General features: G+C 50.9%; 1 protein-coding gene across 3 annotated transcripts in view; it reads right to left on the reverse strand.

Annotated features, from left to right (window-relative positions):
* Gnb1l (G protein subunit beta 1 like) overlaps positions 1-20,624 on the reverse strand; it is a 57,109-nt gene that overhangs the window by 16,008 nt on the left and 20,477 nt on the right. For 2 of the 3 annotated variants that reach the window (XM_048343473.1, XM_048343475.1), the window contains exons 2-6: positions 16,625-16,769; positions 15,806-15,931; positions 8,066-8,228; positions 3,766-3,864; positions 602-817 (exon numbers count right to left, since the gene is read on the reverse strand). In XM_048343473.1, coding sequence (XP_048199430.1) covers positions 602-817; positions 3,766-3,864; positions 8,066-8,228; positions 15,806-15,931; positions 16,625-16,749 — 729 coding nt within the window. In that variant the 5' untranslated portion in view covers positions 16,750-16,769. Of the gene's footprint in view, positions 1-601; positions 818-3,765; positions 3,865-8,065; positions 8,229-15,805; positions 15,932-16,624; positions 16,770-20,471; positions 20,503-20,624 lie in introns of those variants that run through there. The other variant, XM_048343476.1, reaches the window with a different exon arrangement.

Here is a 20,624-nt window from a genome sequence, read left to right on the forward strand (position 1 = left end):
CACCTGACAGCCCTATAACTGCACATCACCACCACAGGCGCAGGTCTGGATATCTGGCAATCCTCAGCTACACCAGCTAGACAATGCACAAGACACTGGGGGAGATCTCCACTAACCCCACTCAGCTGTGGGCTTCATACCTGCCCGGGGGGGGGGGGAGGATTCCTACTACCCCTGAGTAACAAGCTCCCTAGAGCTAGCTTGCAGACCACCAATGGGGGTGCTATGTCTCTGTGCTTTCCATAGTGGGTTTTTGGTTGTTTTTTTTTTGATTAATCAGTTCCTTTACTGACTGAATTCCTCTGAGCTTTCACAAAGGGGTTTGGGTCTGCCTGGACTCTACGTGCCTTTCTCTAGATGGACTGACATGTCGGCTGTGAACCCGTGCTCTGGGAGAAACCCAAACCATGTGAGTGCAGGGCCACGCCCACACGCCCTTCTTCTCGTACTGGCTTGGGACAGGCGCGCCGGCACCACCACCTCCAAGTGATTAATTAGCCAGGGATCTGCGGCAGCTCCTCTTCATGCCTAAATATTGTTTCAGCCTATCAGAATGTTAGTGCAGAGCAGGATAAATGAGACACAGGGCCCATGCACTGACCTGCAGGGATGGCTGCCCATCCAGGCTCCAGACAGCCAGAGCCTTGCCCGCGGAGCCTGAGATGCCCTTGGCCTTCTGGGAGTCAAAGTCAAGTCCCATAACGGGTTCCTCATGGCAGGAGACTTGGCTGCACACCTTCCGCTCTGAGATGTCCCACAGGGCCACTGATCCATCCTCATACCCAGCTAGAAGGAGGGGCCGGGCACTGCAGTTGGCCTGTAGTGAATAGAAGAATGGACAGCTTCCAGAAGGGCCCTGACTCCAATGTATTTTGGTGACACAGGCTTTGGGGATGGGATGCATCTTCTGCCAGGTCTGGAGTAGCATGGCCCAATGAGGGAGTGGTTTCCTTTGCTTTCTACATGGCTGGTAGCCCCACACCGCATGCCCCTCCCCCTGCCCTCCCACACACCTCCTTTGATGACGGACACCATCAGCCTTGGTCTGACAGAACTGCTGAGGAGTGGAGAACACAGCCCAGAGAGGCCCAGCCCCGCAGGGCTGGAGCACTTCTTACCAGCCTAAGACCCCACACCCACTTGCACAGGAGCCAACGGGAGGTCCTGGGCACCCACCATCCCTTGGCTTGCCAGGGACCCATCCTCTCACCTCCTTCCCCCCAGGGCTGGGATTCAAGGCCATTCCTGATGGAGGTCGGTCACCTGTAGAACTCCCAGGCAGGAAAATCATGGGCTCTATCTTGGTGAAAAATGAACTTTCTGGGCTTTGTCAACGTGTCTGCGGAAGCCCCCACCGCTGGAGACTCTAGCAGCCCTTGCTACCATGATGAATGAGGGTGAGGGTCAGAGGGCTCCCCGCCCCAGGCAGACACTTCGTTTATTTAGCCTCTGCAGTAACTACAGAAGAAGAGCGCTGCAGGATCCCAGTCACCCTAGGGGACTCAGCCATCAGTGCCAGCATTCAGCAGTGGTTTAAGACAGACTTCATGCTGGGCACTGGTGGCTCATGCCTGTAATCCTAGCTACTCAGGAGGCTGAGATCTTTGGACCACAGTTTAAAGCCAACCTGGACAAGAAAGTCGCAGCTAGGGTAGGAAAGTCCTCAAGACTCTTAACTCCAATTAACCACCAGAAAACCAGAAGTGGTGCTGGTGGCTCAAAGTGGCACTAGCTTTGGACACAAAAGTTCAGGGACAGAGCCCAGGCCCTGAGTTCAAGCCCCACAACTAACGATGAGAAAGAGAGAGAGACAGAGAGAGAGACAGAGAGACAGAGAGACAGAGACAGAGACAGAGACAGAGACAGAGAGAAACTGAGAGAGACCAAGAGAGAGATAGGGACAGAGGCAGAGACAGAGATACACAGAGAGACATAGAGAGGCTTTTTTTGCCCATACTTGTAGTCTCTACAGGCTGCCACCAATAGCCCAGCACCTGGCTGGTCACCGGTCATCCTGCTCTTTGCTACCTCTGCCCTAAATCTCTGCTCCGGTCTCTGGCATATCTCCTGTCGCTCAGCTGAGATCCAAAAGCAAGGACTTGCTCTGAAGCCCTTCATGTCCCTTGATGTACAGCCAAAGGGACCACAGTAGGCCAGGGTCTTGTAGAAAGCCCAAACTCTACACAACTAGGCTGGGGCTTCCTATAGTAGCCCCAAGATTCAGGAACCGGAAGCTCTGTTTGAAGGCTAGTGCCAACACTATTACCTCACTCAGGTCTGACTTAGATCCTGATCTTAGATCCTGGCAATAATGCTTCTAACATTGTAGGTTGGCCACTTTGAGAAGCAAAATAAAAATGGACGAGTATTTTAGGGTAAGAAATACTAGATCAAATCATTTCTACACTCAGATGAATAAATTTGCAACCCAGACCTTCAGGCTTGGGGAGGAAAAAAAAAAAGGAATCTTCCTAGTTACCATAGGTAACTGTAGCTAAGCGCTTTACCTGGATCCAGAGCACCAGCGAAACTGATTTGTCCTTCTGTCAACTCTATTAATTACTGTAACAAGTTTGTACATCCCTTTCTACACACTTTTTTTTTTCTGCTGGAATTTCTACAAGATTGCGCAACAAGCCAGGTTTCCCAGGGAGCAGAATAGGAGCTGGTGCAGCCACGGGGGTCCTGCCCCAGGATGTGGTCACCCCCTTCAGACATTCTGGCAGGGATAGGCTAAGGAAGGAAGGAGGAGAGATGTTCATTTCCCAGGGGAAGCACCATGAATCCTCAGGGAAGCCCCATCTGCACCAAAAGGGGCCAAGAGTGCTTGCCTCGAATACATGAGGCCCTGGGTTCAATTCCCCAGCACCACATATACAGAAAATGGCCAGAAGTGGCGCTGTGGCTCAAGTGGCAGTGCTAGCCTTGAGCAAAAAGAAGCCAGGGACAGTGCTCAGGCCCTAAGTCCAAGCCCCAGGACTGGCCAAAAAAAAAAAAAAAAAAAAAAGGTGCCAATGACCCAGGCTCTGCCTCTGAAGCCCAGTTGGATCCAAGGAGTTGCTCCACAGACTCCGTAGTCTCTGGTGTTTCAGAAGCCCTGGTCTCCTCCATCTCCCCAGGAGATGATAGATAGCCCAGGATCAGCTTACTGGAGATCCTGAAATCCAGCTTGAAACTTCAGTCAAGGAATTGGAGGTGGGGGAGGAGCTAGCGGGAGACAGACAGCAATAAGGGCCAGGGATCTTTCTATTCATATGGAAAAAAAAAACAAAACACAAAACAACCTGGGCCAGGAGGGGGGGAGGGGGGGAACAGTACTCTACCCCCAGTGCTTCCTTTGGGGCTGACACCTCCAAATTGTGGTTCCTGCCCTGTCTCTTCAAACTTGCAAAGGTTAGTCACCATGTCCCTCCCAGCTCCAGAGGAGCCTGGAACCAGGGTGCTGAGGGGGAGGACAAGCAGCTGGCCTGCCTGTCCCCTCCTCACTGCCACCAGCCAAAGGGTACCCTGTGGGGCTCATGGAGGACAATCCCCAAAGCCAGGATTTGCGGGCCACTTACAGGAGCCCCTTAGAAGTAGCAGCAGCAGCAGCAAGGGGGAAACAGAAGCCCTGTCAGGGCCCCTGGAGCCACAGAAGGCAGTGTGCACATGTCCTCTGAAGGGCTATTACCCATTGGTTTGATGACAAATCAAACCCTGAGAGGGGCATGACTCAGGGCCCAGGAGGCGTGGCCGCAGGGCGTGGCTGGCGCACGCTCACCTTACCTGCCACAGCCGCAGGCACATGGGCATGCCTGGCTTGGCGTCAGCCTCCGGCTTCAGGGTGCACACTGACGTCTTGGATGGCATCTCCAGAATCTGAACCTGACAGTGAGAAAACAAGTTGATTTGGGCCCATGCCAAGCCAAGTCTCTGCTACACAAACAAGAGACTTTTAAGACGATTAGCTAGGGCTGCTGCGAGTTTCTGTCTGCTCTTCTCCCGATAGAGATCCGTGTCTCCTAATTAGGCCGCATGGGCTCAAGGGCCCCGGTTGCTGTGGGACTTGTGCAATCAAAGCTCACATCATTTGTGAATGACCACAGGTCACCAACTGGTGCCCACCTCTGGTGCCTTTCTGTGTTGCCATCTGGGCAGAGCAGGCCTAGGACACTTGGCTCTGACTTAGTTTGGCCATTCTCTTTCTCTCTCCTCTGTCGCTTTCCTGGTATAGGTTTTACACAGAAGCTACTCTGAATATATCAAATGGCACACAGCCCCACTGTGGCCTAAGATATGAGCATAGTACACAAGGCCTGAGGCTGCCATGTTTGAATCCTGGATTTCTAGTGCTTAAGTGCCTGGCCCATATAATTAGGCTGCTTTAGCCCTGGGCTCTTCTGTACCTGGTTTGGAGATGTGCCTTATGGCCCAGCTCTCATGCCAACTTGCCAACCTGAGTGGGCCTCTCATCCAGTGACTAGGTTGGCTTGGCTCAGCACCATCCCTAGGGGATGGCCCAGGCTGCCACACCACAAACTAGAATTGGGCCCCTAACTGTCCTATAGGTCGAGTGTTTGAGCTACCAGGGAGGACAAGCACCCCTCCTTTGTGCTGAGGAGTTCCCACATGACACACTGCATTGCAGGGCCTGTTCAATGTTCTCCCTGCGTCTGTGCTACCCAGTGCTTCTATTCCAAGTGTAACCAATCTGTGCCCTCTGCCATCGCTGAGAACTGAAGGGGGCTCTACTAGTCTTGACCAGTGGGAGTGGCTCTCTACTTATCACCCACAAGAATAGTGATGTACAGCCAGCCTGGACAGGAAGGCCAGATGACAAAGGGAATCTCCAATTTGTATATAAGACATGTTAGGTCCAAAGGGGCTGGGGCATCTACTGGATATGCTAGCTGGTGTCACTGTTCAGGCTAAGAGACAGTGTGTGTGAGGCCAGAGCCTGTGCAGATAAAAGCTGCAAGGCCCTCATTAACCCACACTGGAGAGCACACCCAGGCACTCAGGTTCAAATTCTAGATCAGCCATTAGAGTTTCGGGGTCCCTGCCCAGGTCAGCTTCTAGGTGGGGCTAAGAGCCAGGCACACAGCCTAGTTCTCTGGCTAGTGTCCTGCTGATAGGCCCACTTCTGACAGAGCTGCCTGCTCTATCAGAATGTGGTGTTCTCTGGTGATGAGAGGATTCTTCTTTCACCAGCGTCCCCATGTGGCTGGCTGCTAATGGCCAGGCATCTGCCTCTACTGAGCACCAGTGCACACCCCTAGCTCTTAGTCTCCTTTGCTGCACAAGTGAGTCTTTGCCTTTTTATACACATGCACACATGAATATGCACACAATATGCAAATATACACACGTACATTTGCACACATATGTACACACAGAGCCTCCCCCCGCCCCCAAAACCAGGAGCCTCCAGGTGAGCTGACAGCGGGATAGAAGAGGCAGCAGGTACACCAATTCAGTAACATGATGAAAGGAACAGAAAAAAAAATAAAACCCATAAGTAATGGAAGAAATCACAGAATAAGGAGGGGCTGCCAGGCAAGGAGCCATGAGAACAGGGAAAACATTGCAGGACTTCAGTTAAAGGTCAGTGAGAATGGAGGAGCTTGGGAGAGGTGACAAGAAAATCTGAATTCAAAAGACCAGCCAAGATGGCAAGTATGGAGGCAAAACCAGGTATAGAGGTATGCTTGGATACCAGGACTCCTTATGGGAAAAGAAATGTAAAAACCTCTAGTAAAATGGCAAGGAAATGGATGGAACTAGAAGAAATCATGTTTAGTGAGGCAAGCCAAACTCAAGAGAGACAAACGGTGAATGTTTTCTCTCATAGGTGGGAGCTATATCACTGGACATGATAACCTATACAGGACTCTAGGCATTCATGCACCAACAGTCAGACTTAGGGGAGAAACTCAAAGATGTAACTCTTCTGCACGTTTAAAATACTATTCATTGAGTGGGGAGAGGGGAATGAGGGAGGAGGTCACAAACAGTACAAGAAATGTACCCAAGACCTAATGTATGTAACTGTAACCTCTCTTACATCACTTTGACAATAAATAAGAAAAAAAGAAAAAAGAAAAAAAATACTATTCATTGAAACAAATGCCAGGAAATGGAATCATGGGGTTTTGTTGGTGGTGGTGGTGATAGGGTTTGTTCTTTCACTTGGGATTTTTAAGGGATGGCAAAATGGGGAGCACAGAAAGGGAGGAAAGAAGGGTGGACAAACATTGAAGGGACTCTCCTTGCAGGTCCTGCCATCACCATTGTGAGAAGAGGTTCAGGTACTGGGCATGACCACATGGCATGACCCAAACACTTCGGGGAGGAAATGCTGCCTTGAGCACAGGCATAGTTCTGGGGGTGAGGGTGGCACTGGAGGAGAGCCAAGTCACAAGTCTGTCCAGCCCACAGATGGGTGGAGTGCTGGCCCTCTGTGGGCTCAGGAAGACCCTTTTGGTGGCAGTGAGGAGGGGCTTGAGGACAAAGGGTCTTAGGCAGGCCAGAGAGTGGGGGCTGGTAAGGTCTGCTTTCTGTCTGTGAAGAAGGATGGGGCAAAAAACCAGGGCATCCCGAGAGACCTGAGGAGGGAGCTGTGGTACTTTATTCCTACCCTGTGTGGGAAGAACAGGGAGCCCAGGGCCTGGGCATAGGGCAGGCCCATGACTGCCTGGCCCAGGCTCCCTGCACTGGCTTCTATGTGGGGGTTGGAGTGGCTCCTGGCCTCCCTGTGCTCCCAGCCTCCTACAGACACCAGGAGCTTTCCACCTGGCACCCAATTGCAACTTTTGTTTCCAGAAGGAAAATGTTGGGTTTGGGCAAGTGTGGCCACCCAGAGGGCCGAGCAGGGCGGGAGCATGCTCCCAGGGCATTGTTTGGGCACAGGCCAGCGGTGCTTTTCCAGGGCCCAGTCTAGGCAGATTCCAGGTGGGAATGTGGAAAACAACAATTTTCCCAAGATGTGCAAGGTCTGCAGGCGGCTGCTCCTGTAAAACATTGGTGCCGCCTGTTCCGAGGGGGGAGGGGGCGGGGCGGGGCAGGAAGCTGCTTAAAACCAGGCAAGCACCTCCAGGGAGGGAAGTGACAGGCTGATGGTGGACTGGACAGAGGCCTGGGGGTGTTGAGATGGGGGCACATGGAGGACAGCTCAGCAACCGCCCTCACGGACAGAACAAGTCCTCCCAAACTCCAGCATGGCAATGCCATCCAGGAAGAAGCAGGCCCCTCCTGCTTACATTAATAAAAACTTTTAACAGGTTTCTGGCAAATTGGCAAGCAAAGTGTGTGTAGCTCCTAATTGGTGATTTAAATGCAATCATGAACAAATAAATACCTGTTCCTATCTCATTATTTATGAACTAGATCTACTCGGAGACAAAATGACTTTTCTTGGGTGGGGGCCAAGCTTAACGTAGTACATGGGCCTCATCTGCCAGCACCAGCAGGAGCCGCCCTGCCCAGGGCTGCCAGCCACAAAGGGCCCCAGGCCTTCGGGGAGGTGGGGGGAGGGGGGTGGGGGGGCAAGGTGGAAGACAGGATCCCTCCTCCTTCTCCTCCCTGACTGACAGCCCCTGGAGCAACTGTCCTGCACACTCACCAGGCCCAACAATTGTCTCTCTTGGTTCGTTTCTACTTTCCCTTTGGCAGACCCAGGAGTTGAGCCATAGTTCTGACTTCCTCATCGATGCCAGCTGCTGCTCTGGATTCCTGCCTCCACTCCCCGTCTTGGGCACCCCTTCTCTTCCTCTGTCCCTGGAGTCATGGGCACCCTGATGCAGCCTGGCCAGTCACCATGGTCACTGGTACCACCAGACAGTGACCTTTTGGCTGTCTGTGCTCTGGGCATGCCTCTGTCCTAGGAGCACGGCTCATGGCCACACCCACCTCACACATGATCAGAGGTGGAACCAGCCATGCACTGGCCCAAGGCCTCTGGAGCTGCAGTCATACAAGCAGATCTTAGATTCCACCAAGCAACCTCTTGCAGCACAGGTATGGTCTGCTTCCTCACCAAGGGGCAGGATAAGCAGAAACAGGGGGCTCTGGGGGGGCTGGTCCTCACCTCGTCAGTGTCCTTCCCTGGCATGGCAAGCATCCAGCATGGCTGTCCATTGGCCAGGATGGAGCTCTTGCAGAATCCCACACTCTCCAGGTGCACAGAGTCCACAACGGCATTCCTGCCCTCTGCCAGGTCCCACAGGCAGAGCCGCAGGTCCCGGCCCTGGCTGACAAAGCAAGAGGAAGAGGCTGAGAGACCCAGTGAGCACTGAGCACCACTTGAACAAGTGTGTGAGGTGCCTGTATTTCTCAAGAGTGGCTTTGATAAGCTTCAGATCATTGCAGGTTGGAAGCCTCAGCCAAGGATTCTCTGTCCCCACATTCATACCCAAGTGGGCACCCAAGGCTCTGGTGCCAGGACACGCAGCAGACTGAGGACACCAGGCCCTAACCTGCTTCTCATCACCTTCCTGCAGCTACCCATACCACTAAAAGCCGAGTCCTTCTCTGTAACTTAGGTGTAACGACCCAGTAGTCTCATTCAGGCCTTTTCCACAGTGAATTTTAAACCTATATTCACTCACAAACATGCAGAGGCAACCCCACTGCCCTTGAACAGGAGGACAGCCACCAACACTACAGAACACCACCAGTGACTGCTGACACATGTGACAGTCTGTAGCAAACTTAAATGTGATCTACTAAGTGGAAAAAAAGAAAGCCAGGTCTAAAAGGCCACACTTGAGTGGCATGCTAAAACAGCCATGAATGGAGAAACAGAGAATCACATGGAAAACTGCCACAGCCAGCAGCTCTGGTCTCGACAGGGTGACAGACTGCTCCATGCAGCCCTGGGGAGGCAGGTGTGAGACCACCTGTATGCACATTGTGTGCATGTTAAAACATCCTACCAACCAGCTAAGCAGGATCAGACACCAGGAAGCCAGAGAGAGCTGGCCTGTCATATTGGAAGAGGTTAGTACGAATGCATATGAGATCAATGTAGATGTGTATAAAAGTAAAGGCAAAGCCGGGTGCCAGTGGCTCACGCCTGTAATCCAAGCTATTCAGGAGGCTGAGATCTGAGGATCATGGTTCAAAGCCAGCACAGGCAGGAAAGGCCATGAGACTCTTATATCCAATTAACCACCAGAAGACCAAAAGTGGTGCTGTGGCTCAAATGGTAGAGCGCTAGCCTTGAGTGAAGAGCTCAGGGACAGCACCCAGACCCCAAGTTCAAGCCCCACGAATGACAAAAAAAAAGTATAGGCAATGCCCCCACCACAAGCACATAGAAGCAATAAGCCCACTTAGTGCCCAGAGCTAGGATTGCCCCATTTCCAAACACAACAGGTAGGTATCCAGAGAAATGGCCTATTTGAGGGTTGGGTTGAAAAAAGAAAAACAACAAACAAAAAACAAGATGAGCGTCCTTGAAACTAAGGAAATATTTAACAAAATAAACAAAAGCAAGGGTAGAGGCACATCAAAAGCACAGAAGCTAGAATAATCTTAATGATAAATATTAGCAGTGATGGATTTAAATCCAAAGAAGGAAGTAAATCTCTCTGAGCCTAAGCTCACCCTTGTGAATGGATGAGGAAGAAGTCAGCCCTCCTTGAAGATTTCTTAGGTTAAAGTAGATTTCCACCAAGAGGAGAATGAGGAGGAATAAGGGAAATATAAAGTCCCCAGGAGGACAAACCACTGCAGAGATAAACTTGCAGATAGCCCTTGCAGATGCTGAGAAAAATGAAGGAAACCTGAAAGAGAAAAGGGCATTTGCGCAGCTTGAATATCTCCTAATATTTCCTAGTTGCTGTGCTGGCTTTTACACAGCCCTCTTGGGGCTCCTGCCATCAGGAGGCAAGGTTTAGTTCTCCTCCAGAGTGGGGAGACCCCAGTGACTCGCTTCCCGGAAGCCCTGGAAGCAATGGGTCACATATGTGAGACCAGAACTATCTCAGGTTTGGAAGTTTTTTCTGATTTTGGAATATTTGCATTCGGTTATCCCTAATCTAGAAATCTTAAGTCTGAAATCCTAAACTTTTTGAGAACTGATATGTTCCAGAATCCTAAGCTTTTTGAGAACTGATATGCCACTCAAAACATTCCAAATTTCAATCAGCTATAGTGGCTTGAACCTGTCATTGCAGCTACGTGGGAGGCAGAGATGGAAAGGATGGTGGTTCAAGGGCAGCCGGGGCATGTGTTAGCAAGGTTCCATATCAACAAGCTGAATATGGTGGAATGCCTGTCATCCCATCTCTACACAATCCCACACGTCTCTCTGGCTCTTTATTTCTTTGCAACCATTCTCTGTGAGGAAGAAAGCAGTCTGCTATCATCCATCGCTCATCTGCTTTCTGTTCCACCTTGATGGACATGTACAGAGGCCCCCATGACTGTCATCCCAGCTACATAGGAAGATGGTAGTCCAGGCTAGCTTAGGCATAAGCAAGCCCCTATCTAAAAAATAACTAAAGCAAAAAGGGCTGGGGATGTGCCTCAGGCAAATGCAAGGTCCTGAGTTTCAAATTCCAGGAGCACCAAAAAATTAAAAACCTTCCAGGTTTTTGGATTTGGGATTTTCAGATTAGAAATGTTTAATCTGTTGGATATTAACAGATAGTGGACCCCAACAGACACTTCTCAACCTAAGTGGTCCAGGTCAGCTTCACCTGTAAAGGCACAGGGATGCCATGTACCTCTGGTACCAGGAGATGGGAAGGGCATTCACCTCTCTGGGTTTCCTCTCCAACCTCAAAACCTTGTTCTAATCCTGAGAAAATAGCAGAAAAAAAAAATCCAACATAGGACATTCTACCAAGCATCTGAGAAGTATTCTTCAAAAATAATTGAATCGGGGCTGAGAATGTGGCTTAGTGGTAGAGTGCTTGCTTAGCATGCATGAAGCCCTGGGTTCAATTCCTTAGTACCAAATAAACAGAAAAGGCCAGAAGTGGCACTGTGGCTCAAGTGCTAGAGTACTAGCCTTGAGCAAAAAGAAGCCAGGATAATGCTCAGGCCTTGAGTTCAAGCCCCAGGACTGGCAAAAAAAAAAAAATTGAATCAGCTGAGTACTGGTGGCTCACACCTGTAATCCTAGTTACTTAAGAGCCTGAGATCTAAGGATTGTGGTTCAAAGCCAAGCTGGGCTGGAAAGTCAGTGGGACTCCAATCTTCAATTAACCACCAGAAATACAGAGGTGATGCTGTGGCTTAAAGAGCAAAAGCCTTGAGCAAAAGAACTCAGGGATAGTGCCCAAGCCCTGAGTTCAAGCCCCATCCTGACAAAAGAAAAAAAGAAAAAGGCCGAGTCATGAAAAACAAAGAGCAGAGAAATGATTCCAGATCAGAGAGGACTCAAGATCTGGCACACTGCTGCCAACACCTCTACCTTACATCTCTTTTCCTGCCTACGACTTCAGATACCAGCATGGGCATGGGGAGGGAAGGGATGATGGGACCAATAGATTTCCCATGCCACAGGAAGTCCTAGGGGAGCCATGGAGCTAAAAGGAATGACAGTGAGCTCCTAGAAGACAGGGTGGGGCAGCCACCTCAGTGTCAGGATCCCCACAAGACCAGAAGTACTGAGCACAGAGGATAGCCTGGCAAGTGGGACTCCATGAAGATGAAGAACTTTGTTCACTGGAAGTGCCATGAAGAGAGGGACAAATTTGAGCTAGACATCGTGGCCCCTACCTTGTCATCCCAGAGACACTGGGAAGCCTATAGTCAGCAGGTGACAACTTGGGTGTGTGTCTGAGCAGGAAGACATTACCTCAAAAATAAGGAGTAGCAGTGAAAACATGTTTTGCAGGGTGGGTAATGTGGGGAGGACAGGAATGGAGAGAGGAAGGGTAAGCAAAATATAGTCATTATATTCAATGCGTATTATGTAAAAAATGAACTATAATTTGATAGTAGGGATGGGAGGGGGGAAGTGAGGAAGAATGATAGAATGACATTGACTTAGAAGCATTATACTCAACCTGACTTATAAAACTATAACCTTTGTACAACTAAATTAATAATAATAATAGGGCTGAGATGTAGCTCAGTGGCAAAGTGCATGCCCAGCAAGTGCAACATCCTGAGTTTGATCCCCAGTACCAAAATAATAATAACAACAATAATAATGCCCAGAGAGTCCATTCATTTTGGCCAGGATCATATAGGAAACAACAAAGCAAAACAACAACAACAATAACAAAACAGCACCAGGGTGCTGGTGGCTCCTGCCTGTAATCCTAGCTACTCAGGAAGCTGAAATCTGAGGATTGTGGTTCAAAACCAGTATTGTGGGCACTGATATCTCATGTCTGTAATCCCAGTTACTCAAGAGGCTGAGATCTGAGGGTTGTAGTTCTAAACCAGCCCTGAGAAGAAAAGTTCATGGGAGTCTTTTCTCCAATTAACCAGCAAAAAGCTGGAAGTGAAGGTGTAGCTCAAATGATGGAGTGCTAGCCTTGAGCAAAAAAGCTAAGGGAGCGTGTGTTGGTCCTAAGTTCAAGGCCCAATATCAGCACAAAATTAAACAGTACAAAACATGGCTAGCTATGTGGCTCAGGGGTAGAGTGTTAGCTTAGCAAGCATGAAGCCTGAGCTCAACTCCTAGTACTGCCCCCCCCCCAAAAAGAGTAAAAAATGTAATACTGCCAAAAAAAGAGTAAAAAATATGTCACTATGGTGAAAAAATAACTTTTGATATGAAAATACTGATCATATATGGAAAACAAAAAGAAATGTATTTATCAGTAAGAAAAAGAAAGTGAGTCCAACAGAGAAATGGGCAAGAGGCCAGAGGTACTTAAGAATTTATCTAAGTGGCTGACAAACACAAGTGGGTCTATCATGCTTAGGAAACTCCCATCAACCCACACCCACAAGTCCAGGCCCCCCAGGGACAGCAGAGGTGGGTGTTCCTGCTTCAGGACAAGTGGAAGGGTGTCTGTAGACAAGTCCAATGTGTGCATACACTGCCCCAGACACCCAAGCTCTGGGTCCAGGGTTCAAACTGCAAGCGTGCATACCTGGGCACCAGGAGGCTCTAACAGGAGACCTCCTGGCAGCTTTGTTTCTAAGCCCCAAGCAGGCAAGCCAGAAGCGCAGTGCAGGTGAGCAGGGCATCCAGTGGCTACCACACTGAGGAGGACGATGACAGAAAGGAGTTGTGCCTGCACATACCCTGCCGAACCTTACCTACAGAGGCTAAGTGAAATGTATACTATTGGTTTGGGGTTGTGGGGCTTGAACTCAGGGCCTGGATGCTGTCCCTGAGCTGTTTTCTGCTCAAAGCTAGCTCTCTACCCACTTTAAGTCACAGGTCCACTTTTGGTAGTTAGTTGGAGATAAGAGTTTCAATAGACTCGCCTGCCCCGGCTGGCTTTGAACCACAATCCTCAGATTTCAGCCTCTGGAGTAGGTAGGATTATAGGTATGAGCTACCAGGCCTATCTAAAAGTATGTTTTTGAGACAATAAAGCCTACCGAGTGTGGCATTGTATGCCCGTGATCTCAGCTATGCCGGAGGCATGAGGTAGGAAGATAGTGGTTTGACATTAACAGCAGGCAAAAGTTAGACCTTGTCCAAAAATATAACTAAAGCAATATGGGAATTGGGCATAGTTCAAGAGGTAGATCACCTGCCTGGCAAGGACAAGGCCCTAAGTTCAAACCCTAGTAGAAAAAAGATAGTAAAGCAAGAATAAGCCCTGGGGCCACTGTCTGCCCCTAGGGAGGGCAAGTGGTACTTGAGGGGGTGGCTGGTGGGGCTGGGGGCCAGCAAATGCTTCCTTTTAGACTGGAAAGTGATTACTCAGGTGCGACTTGTGCTAATACAAATCTCTGGGCCTCCCTTTCCCGTAAGTAAAGTCGTATTTCACAGTGAAAAATGTAAAGAAATGCCCAGCTGAATGGACTGTTATGGCCCAGGTGCAGGTGGAGCTGGGGGTCTTCCAGTCCTTCTGGACATGAAAGTCCCCAGCCCCTTCAAGGGCCCTTGGGACTTAGCTTCCAAACACAGCTGGGCATAGTCTGAATGCAGGCAGCCTCAGCAGGCTCCATCTTGAGTGAGACATGAATGCACACCTGGACACTGCACCACAAGCCTTCTGATCCATGGTCAAGGCTGCCCTCTGAGCACCTGCCACTTAGGTGGGAGATTCAGGGAAGGTGTGCAAACTCTGGATGTAAATGGCTTCGTTGGATTACTTTAACATGAGGTCTAACCTGACAATCAAGGAGAGACCAACAACACACAGACCTCACCCCACAAAGGGCAAGGGCAGGTTGTAATGGAGGCAAGGTTCAGAGAAGGCTCTAAAAGCACCCAAAGCTAGGGTTACCACCCTCTTGGACAACTCCGATCCCTCAGTTACCTGAAGACTGGACTCTATAGTGCCCAAGAAGCCCTGGTACCAGGTCTAGAGCAGCACAGCCTGTGCTTCTGGAGCCCTGGGCCATGGAGGTAGTTGCCCAGACATGCCCCAAACACTAAGAATGTCAAGCCTCAGGAGGGCAGCTGCCAGTCCGAGTTAGAGCAGAGGCTGCTCAGGCAGGCAGCACTTGGGGTTCCTGGGCGGGAGACAGCAGTCCATGCTTAGGGAGTGATGTTCCTTGATTGAGGACAGTGGCTGCTTTGGTAGGCTGGTGGCCCTGGCTTATGGCTAGCCCTCTCACTCCATCCCCTCCTTGTTTCTGCCATGTCTTTTCCCTTTCTTCTAGAGTGAAGCAGATCAGCCTCTCATCTTCCCCACTTTCTGCTGCTTCTGGGCCTGCCTGATACACCTGCACCCACTACCAGGCAGTCCTTGCCTCGGGATCCCTGCAGGCTGTCCAGCCTCCCGTACCTCAAGGCCACTGATGACAGAGGCTGCACTCTGTGGCCTCAACACGTGTGATATACCCCACCGGGAGTGATGGACCCTCCACCTCTGCTGATGCAACAGGCAGGTACTCAGCTGTAGAAAGAACCATCTTTGTCCCTCTATCAGGTTCTTATCAGCAGATACTTGCCCCTCCCCAGGGAGGGGAGACTGGCAGCTGGCAAGCACTGGAGACTCCGCCTCTACACAGTGAACACCTTGATGGGGATGAGCTACCTCTGTGGTCTCTACTGGCTGGGGGGTAGCCTAGGCAGGTGGTGCACAAGTGATTTGTGGGGGATGGAAAGCAGACACATTTATACACATGCACATGTGTGTTGGACACACACACATACTCGTACAAACACACAGTCAAGGCCCTGAAGGAAGGAGACTGGACAGGAAGGAAGCTTATCCTAAACTTGCTTCCCAAGCACACTGTGAACTCTGTGCTGGGACACATGGCCGGAGATCTAGTCTAGGACTTGGCTGTTTTCAGTCCATCCCCCCGTTAGCACATGGTGCTCTTCTTCCCTCTACCCACCCCCAAGCCACAACCCTGTGGCCTCCATAAGCCTGGCTCTTGCTACTGTCTCACACCTGGGCTGGCAGTGGCCCCTCAGATGTCACCAGCCCCATCTTCTGGCCTCCTGAGGTGACACCTCCCAGCCCTGCCACAGAGCACTACAGGGTCTCAGTGAAAATAGCAACGGCAACAGAGGCCAGATCTGCCCACTTCCCCAAGGACAGGGCAACACCTTAGGTCCTCCACATGCTGTGGCTAATCTAGCCAGATGGCCCTGACCCCTCCAGGTCATGCCCACCCTGACCTGACAACCAGGTAGGGTCATGAGGGCCTCTGTCAGAGACCTCTTGGCCAGAGGTCATAACATGGCTCCTCTGGGACAGTGCCCACTGCTGCCATGACTCACCTGAGGAGCTGGGAGCCCTGGGGCAGTGACTGCAGCCAGGTCACACTCTGCCCTCCATGGCCATCCAGGATGCTGACGGCTCTCCGTGTCTGCAGACTCCAGATGTGCACCAGGCCACTCTGAGACCTGTTCAGGAGCCAAGTACAGGAGACAGGGTGAGTGCCAGAGTCAGGTGGGCATTCTGAGACCACTCTCAGGCCATTCTAGCCCACTGGGACCACACACAAAGCTAACGGCGACTTCAGATCATCAGCGAACACTTCCTTGAACCCAGGATAAAAGTTGCCCTCCCATCGGGTGCCAGTGGTTCATGCCTGTAATCCTAGCTACTCAGGGGGCTGAGATCTGAGGATCGCAGTTTGAAGCCAGCCCAGGCAGGAATGTCTGTGAGACTCTCATTTCCAGTTAACCACCAAGAAGCTAGAACTTGCTAGCCTTGAGCACAAAATCTCAGCGACAGCGTCCAGGCCCTGAGTTCAAGCTCTAGGGCCAACAAACAGACACACACAAAACCTGGCCCTGCCTTCCAGTGAGGGCAGGAAAGAGATTGAGATTGGGGAGCGTTTGTGGGGAGCTAGGGCAGCAGGTGCTGCTCTGGAGTGGAGGGAGGGACACTGCATGAACACATACACTTCATGGTCTGTAACAAAGGCAGGCATGCCCCAAAAGGACATTGTGCCAAGCAGGCTCTGAATGTGCAATAAGCACAGATGCCGAGTCACCTGAAACCTTCTAGCACCCCAAATAAACACTAGGCATCGGGCTAGTCCACAACCCCCACTTTACCTCTGGGCTTGGGGCAAGTACGTTGCTACTCACCCTGAGAAGAGAAGGGAGCTCCCCTGAGCCTGGGATTCTCTGCAGAAATGGAGTGCATTCACTGCTGACTGCGTGCCTCGAAGGACAAACTGGGGGTCTGGGGGTGGCTGCAGTGGGGGTGCCATGCTGGGCAGGGCATAGTCACCTAGGGATCAAGGAAGGACAAGTGAGTGACAGAGTCCTCTGTCTTCCTCCAGGCAGAGGTGTTGGGGACACTGCCCTGCTCGGAGCCCCTGGCCTTGGGCCCCTTCTGAGGGGAGACTGTGCTTCCTAAAAGTGCTGAATGGCCCTGTGACAGCAGAGGAACCAGGCCCCTGCATGAACTAAAAGGGCCCAGCTGGAACCCTCTCTGGTTGCTGCTCATGCTCAGGCTAGGCTTCTAGAGCATGGTATACAAGTGACTTGCCTTTCTTGTAACCTGCCTCCTCCCCTCCCCACTTCTGTCTAGAAGCTTGCATACCCAACTGGCACCATCGAAGTCCCAACCTATCTGGGCAATCACAGTGATTGCTACTCTCACACCAGTCCTTTTGGCCCTGAGTGTCCTGTTCAGAGTCGCAAACTGCTTGTAGAGCTTGCTGTCATTGAGATGAAAAAGAGCTTTTGCTTGAAGCTGGAGGTGTAGGTCAGTGGTCAAGTACTTGCCTAGCATGTATGAGGCCCTGGTTTCAATCCTTTCTAGTTTTGAAAAAAAAATTCTTGGCTTGACCAAACTGAATTCAGGCTCCTAACAGTTCTCCTAGGCCCATCTATACATTTCTCTATAAAATGCAGCTTTAGCAAGAACTCTGCCAAATCGTTTAGCCCAAGTCCCCACCTCCTACCCTCCCTCCCCCATCAGCCAACCCTCCCTACCCAGCAGGCTCCGGGCCTCCTTCATCCCCCCCATCCCCCCAGGTGATGTCTAATCGCCTGGCCTGCCTCCAGCTACAACTTCCCAAACCCTGATGTCTCCCCTCATCCACTCCCATCACTGCCCAGCCCCGCTCCCCGGCCCTAAGTTCCCTTAGCCCATCCATGTCAGAGTTGAGTGCCATCTCTCCCCACTACAAAACTCCATTGCCTCAGTTCCTGCTTCTCTCACGGTGGATCTGAACGAAGTCTTCCTCACCGTGCTTGCTTGGACGAGTGTCACTGAACTGATTTAACACCAGCCATGTCCTCTGTTCCCCAGGTCCCATTGCCCATGCCAATGCTTTTTAGCCCTCGCCCTGCACACTTGGAGTGCTCCTGCCACTGGCTGGGTCTAACCTGTGCAGGCATCACTCCAGAACCCCCTTAGGAGCCTTGCCATCTCTTCCCTCCTTCCAAGTTCAGTCTCTCCTCCGGGGCCCCTCTTCCCTCCTTTCTGCAGCATAGTAACAACAGGCCAGGCTAGTTTAGGGGGGCCAAGCTAGCCTGCTCCCCTCCAGCCCCAACCCAGCCTCTAGCACCAGCACCTGCTCAACAGATGCCTGGTAGACAGGCAGGAGCCATGTGGAGACCTGGGGTGCCGAATGAAAGGTGCACCCCTCATATCCACAGCAAACAGCACTACTAAATCCCGTGCCACCACGATTTCTAATGATCACAAATAATATCTTCTTTAGGGAAACTGAGGCAGGAAATGTTGGAGGAGCTTCCTCAAGCCCCTTTAGTGCTCTAGAGCTTGCAAGCAATCGCCATAGGGTGATGCTGCAGTGAGGCTGTATGGGGCCACGGTGGGGTCACCTGACCTCTCCTCACGGGCTACTGTCCCAGATCAGAGGTCAGTCCCCAGACCATAGCACCTGTGTTTAAGGAAGCTTCCAGCATCTTCTCAGAGCCAATCCTACCCACAAGGCCTCCCACACCACAGTCCTACAGGAGTCTGCTCTTGACGGGCAATGGTGACCTCAGAACCAGAAGGGACCTGCTCCAAAAGCCAAGGGCACCTTGGCTGCCCACAAGCCATGTGCTAGGCTACGAGTGCTAAGAAACAGCTGGGGCTGCTGCAGCCTGTCACCATCCCTGTCCACTGGGCAGGTACCCTTCCCTCTCAACCCACCGGTAGCCAGGCACAGCAGGGAGGGCAGCTCATGCTCGGGGATATTGGATAGTCGATAGTGCCCAAGCCTAGACCCTACTGACCTAGTGTGTGTGCTAACTGGGCCAGGTCTTCCCTGGGCTAACTCAGGGTAAGGATCCATCTTTCCTGGGAAGAGACCTCAAACAGCAGCTTCAGCACTAGACCCTGCCTCTCAAGAGCCTTTGAAGTGAATGAGGTCACTAGGAATTCATTTTATAATATGCAATCTTTCTCCCCCTGTGAGGCTAGGGTGTTTAGCTAAATGCGGAACAAACTCTTCCTATATACAAGGGTAGCTCCTGCGGGCCAGGGATGGCTCCCAGGACCCAGGCCCTTGTTCTGGGCCCTAGGACTCAGATGCCTGAGACTGCCTAGGGCTGCCCCAGGCAGGCTAGCCAGCCTGGAGGAGAAGCTGGGAAGCTGCTGGGCCCTCAGAAGCCACGGAGCCTATGCTGTGCCTGCCATACTTGGCTGCAGGCCCAGTGCCACAAGAGCCAGGAAAAATAGCCTGGCACCTCCACCCAGCAGGAAACATGAAGACCAGAGTGGCATGTCCTTTCTATCACATGGCTCCAGGCAAGAGTCTGAGAGGCCATTCCTAAATAGGGTCCCATGTGCAATTCACATTACAGGCACACACTACAACCATGTAGACACACATACAGACTAACAGATGCACATGCAGAAACAGCTACAATGCACACATAAGACACAGTGGCACGCGCCTTCACAATCGTATGCAAACATGCCAGTATAGACTGACACACACACACACACATATACTCAGGTATATGCACACACGTACAACTCATATATACATGCATACAACCCTCATACACATGTACACAACTCACATAATATCCATGTGTGCACAGACATGCAGATACATGCATGCACACACTCAGGTACACACCCACACAGTACACAGATATACACAATTCACACATATAGGTTGCACACATACAGATACACACTCATACATGTACATGTACTCAGGGTCATGCACATATGTCCACACACATACATGTATCAAAAGATACACACATACTATAATCCAACTACTCAGGAGGCTGAGCTCTGAGGATCATGGTTGGAAGCCATACGGACCAGGAAAAAGACTCTTTTATTTCCAATAAACTACTCAAAAAAGCCAGAAGTGGCACTGTGGCAGAATTGGTAGAGCACTCACTTTGAGCAAAAGAAGCTCAGGGATAGCGCCCAAGCCCCAGGACCAGCAAAAAACAAAAACAAACAAACAAAAAAAGGCACACACATACCCCAGAATCAGGGAGGCCATGGGCAGTGCCAGGCAAAGCCCAGCCCACACTTGCCACCTGCCTGCGGCCTGGTGGGAGTTTCCAGAACCTCACAGTAGAAGGCTCATTGTGAGGTGATGAAATCAATTTCTCCTCTATTGTTTCCCCAGAAATGTGGGGAACAAACCAGTCACATTGTTACAACAGCCGAAATATGCAGGCCAGAATGATGCATTGGCAATTAAGGGCTCCATCATTTCAAGCAATTAAAATAAACGCTTTATTTTAAAAACTAATTAATTCTACCTACATATTTTTCCCATGACAATATCCTATGATTACTTGATTTATGACATCTAATTATTCTTTATTAATCTAATTGAGAATAATCGTATTATCCTATCTCGCCTGGCACAGGGCCACCTGGGGTGGAGGCCACTGCCTCTATACACAGCTCATGTACGGCCTCAGCCATGTGGTGCTGCTCTACCCAAGCTGCCCTGCTCTACCCATAGTGCCCTGCTCTACAGAGCCTCATCTTTACCTCCAAGAAGGTGAAGAGAAGAGAAGCTTAATCCAGAGCATAACTTCTGTTCTGTCTGTTCCTGGAAATATCAAAGCAAAACAGATTCTGTTGAAAACTGAAAGGAAAGGCAATCTGACACAATTTGTGTAAGGGACAGTCTTTCTGTGAGTG

This window comes from Perognathus longimembris, chromosome 3, assembly GCF_023159225.1.
Source record: "Perognathus longimembris pacificus isolate PPM17 chromosome 3, ASM2315922v1, whole genome shotgun sequence".
Lineage (NCBI taxonomy): Eukaryota > Metazoa > Chordata > Mammalia > Rodentia > Heteromyidae > Perognathus > Perognathus longimembris.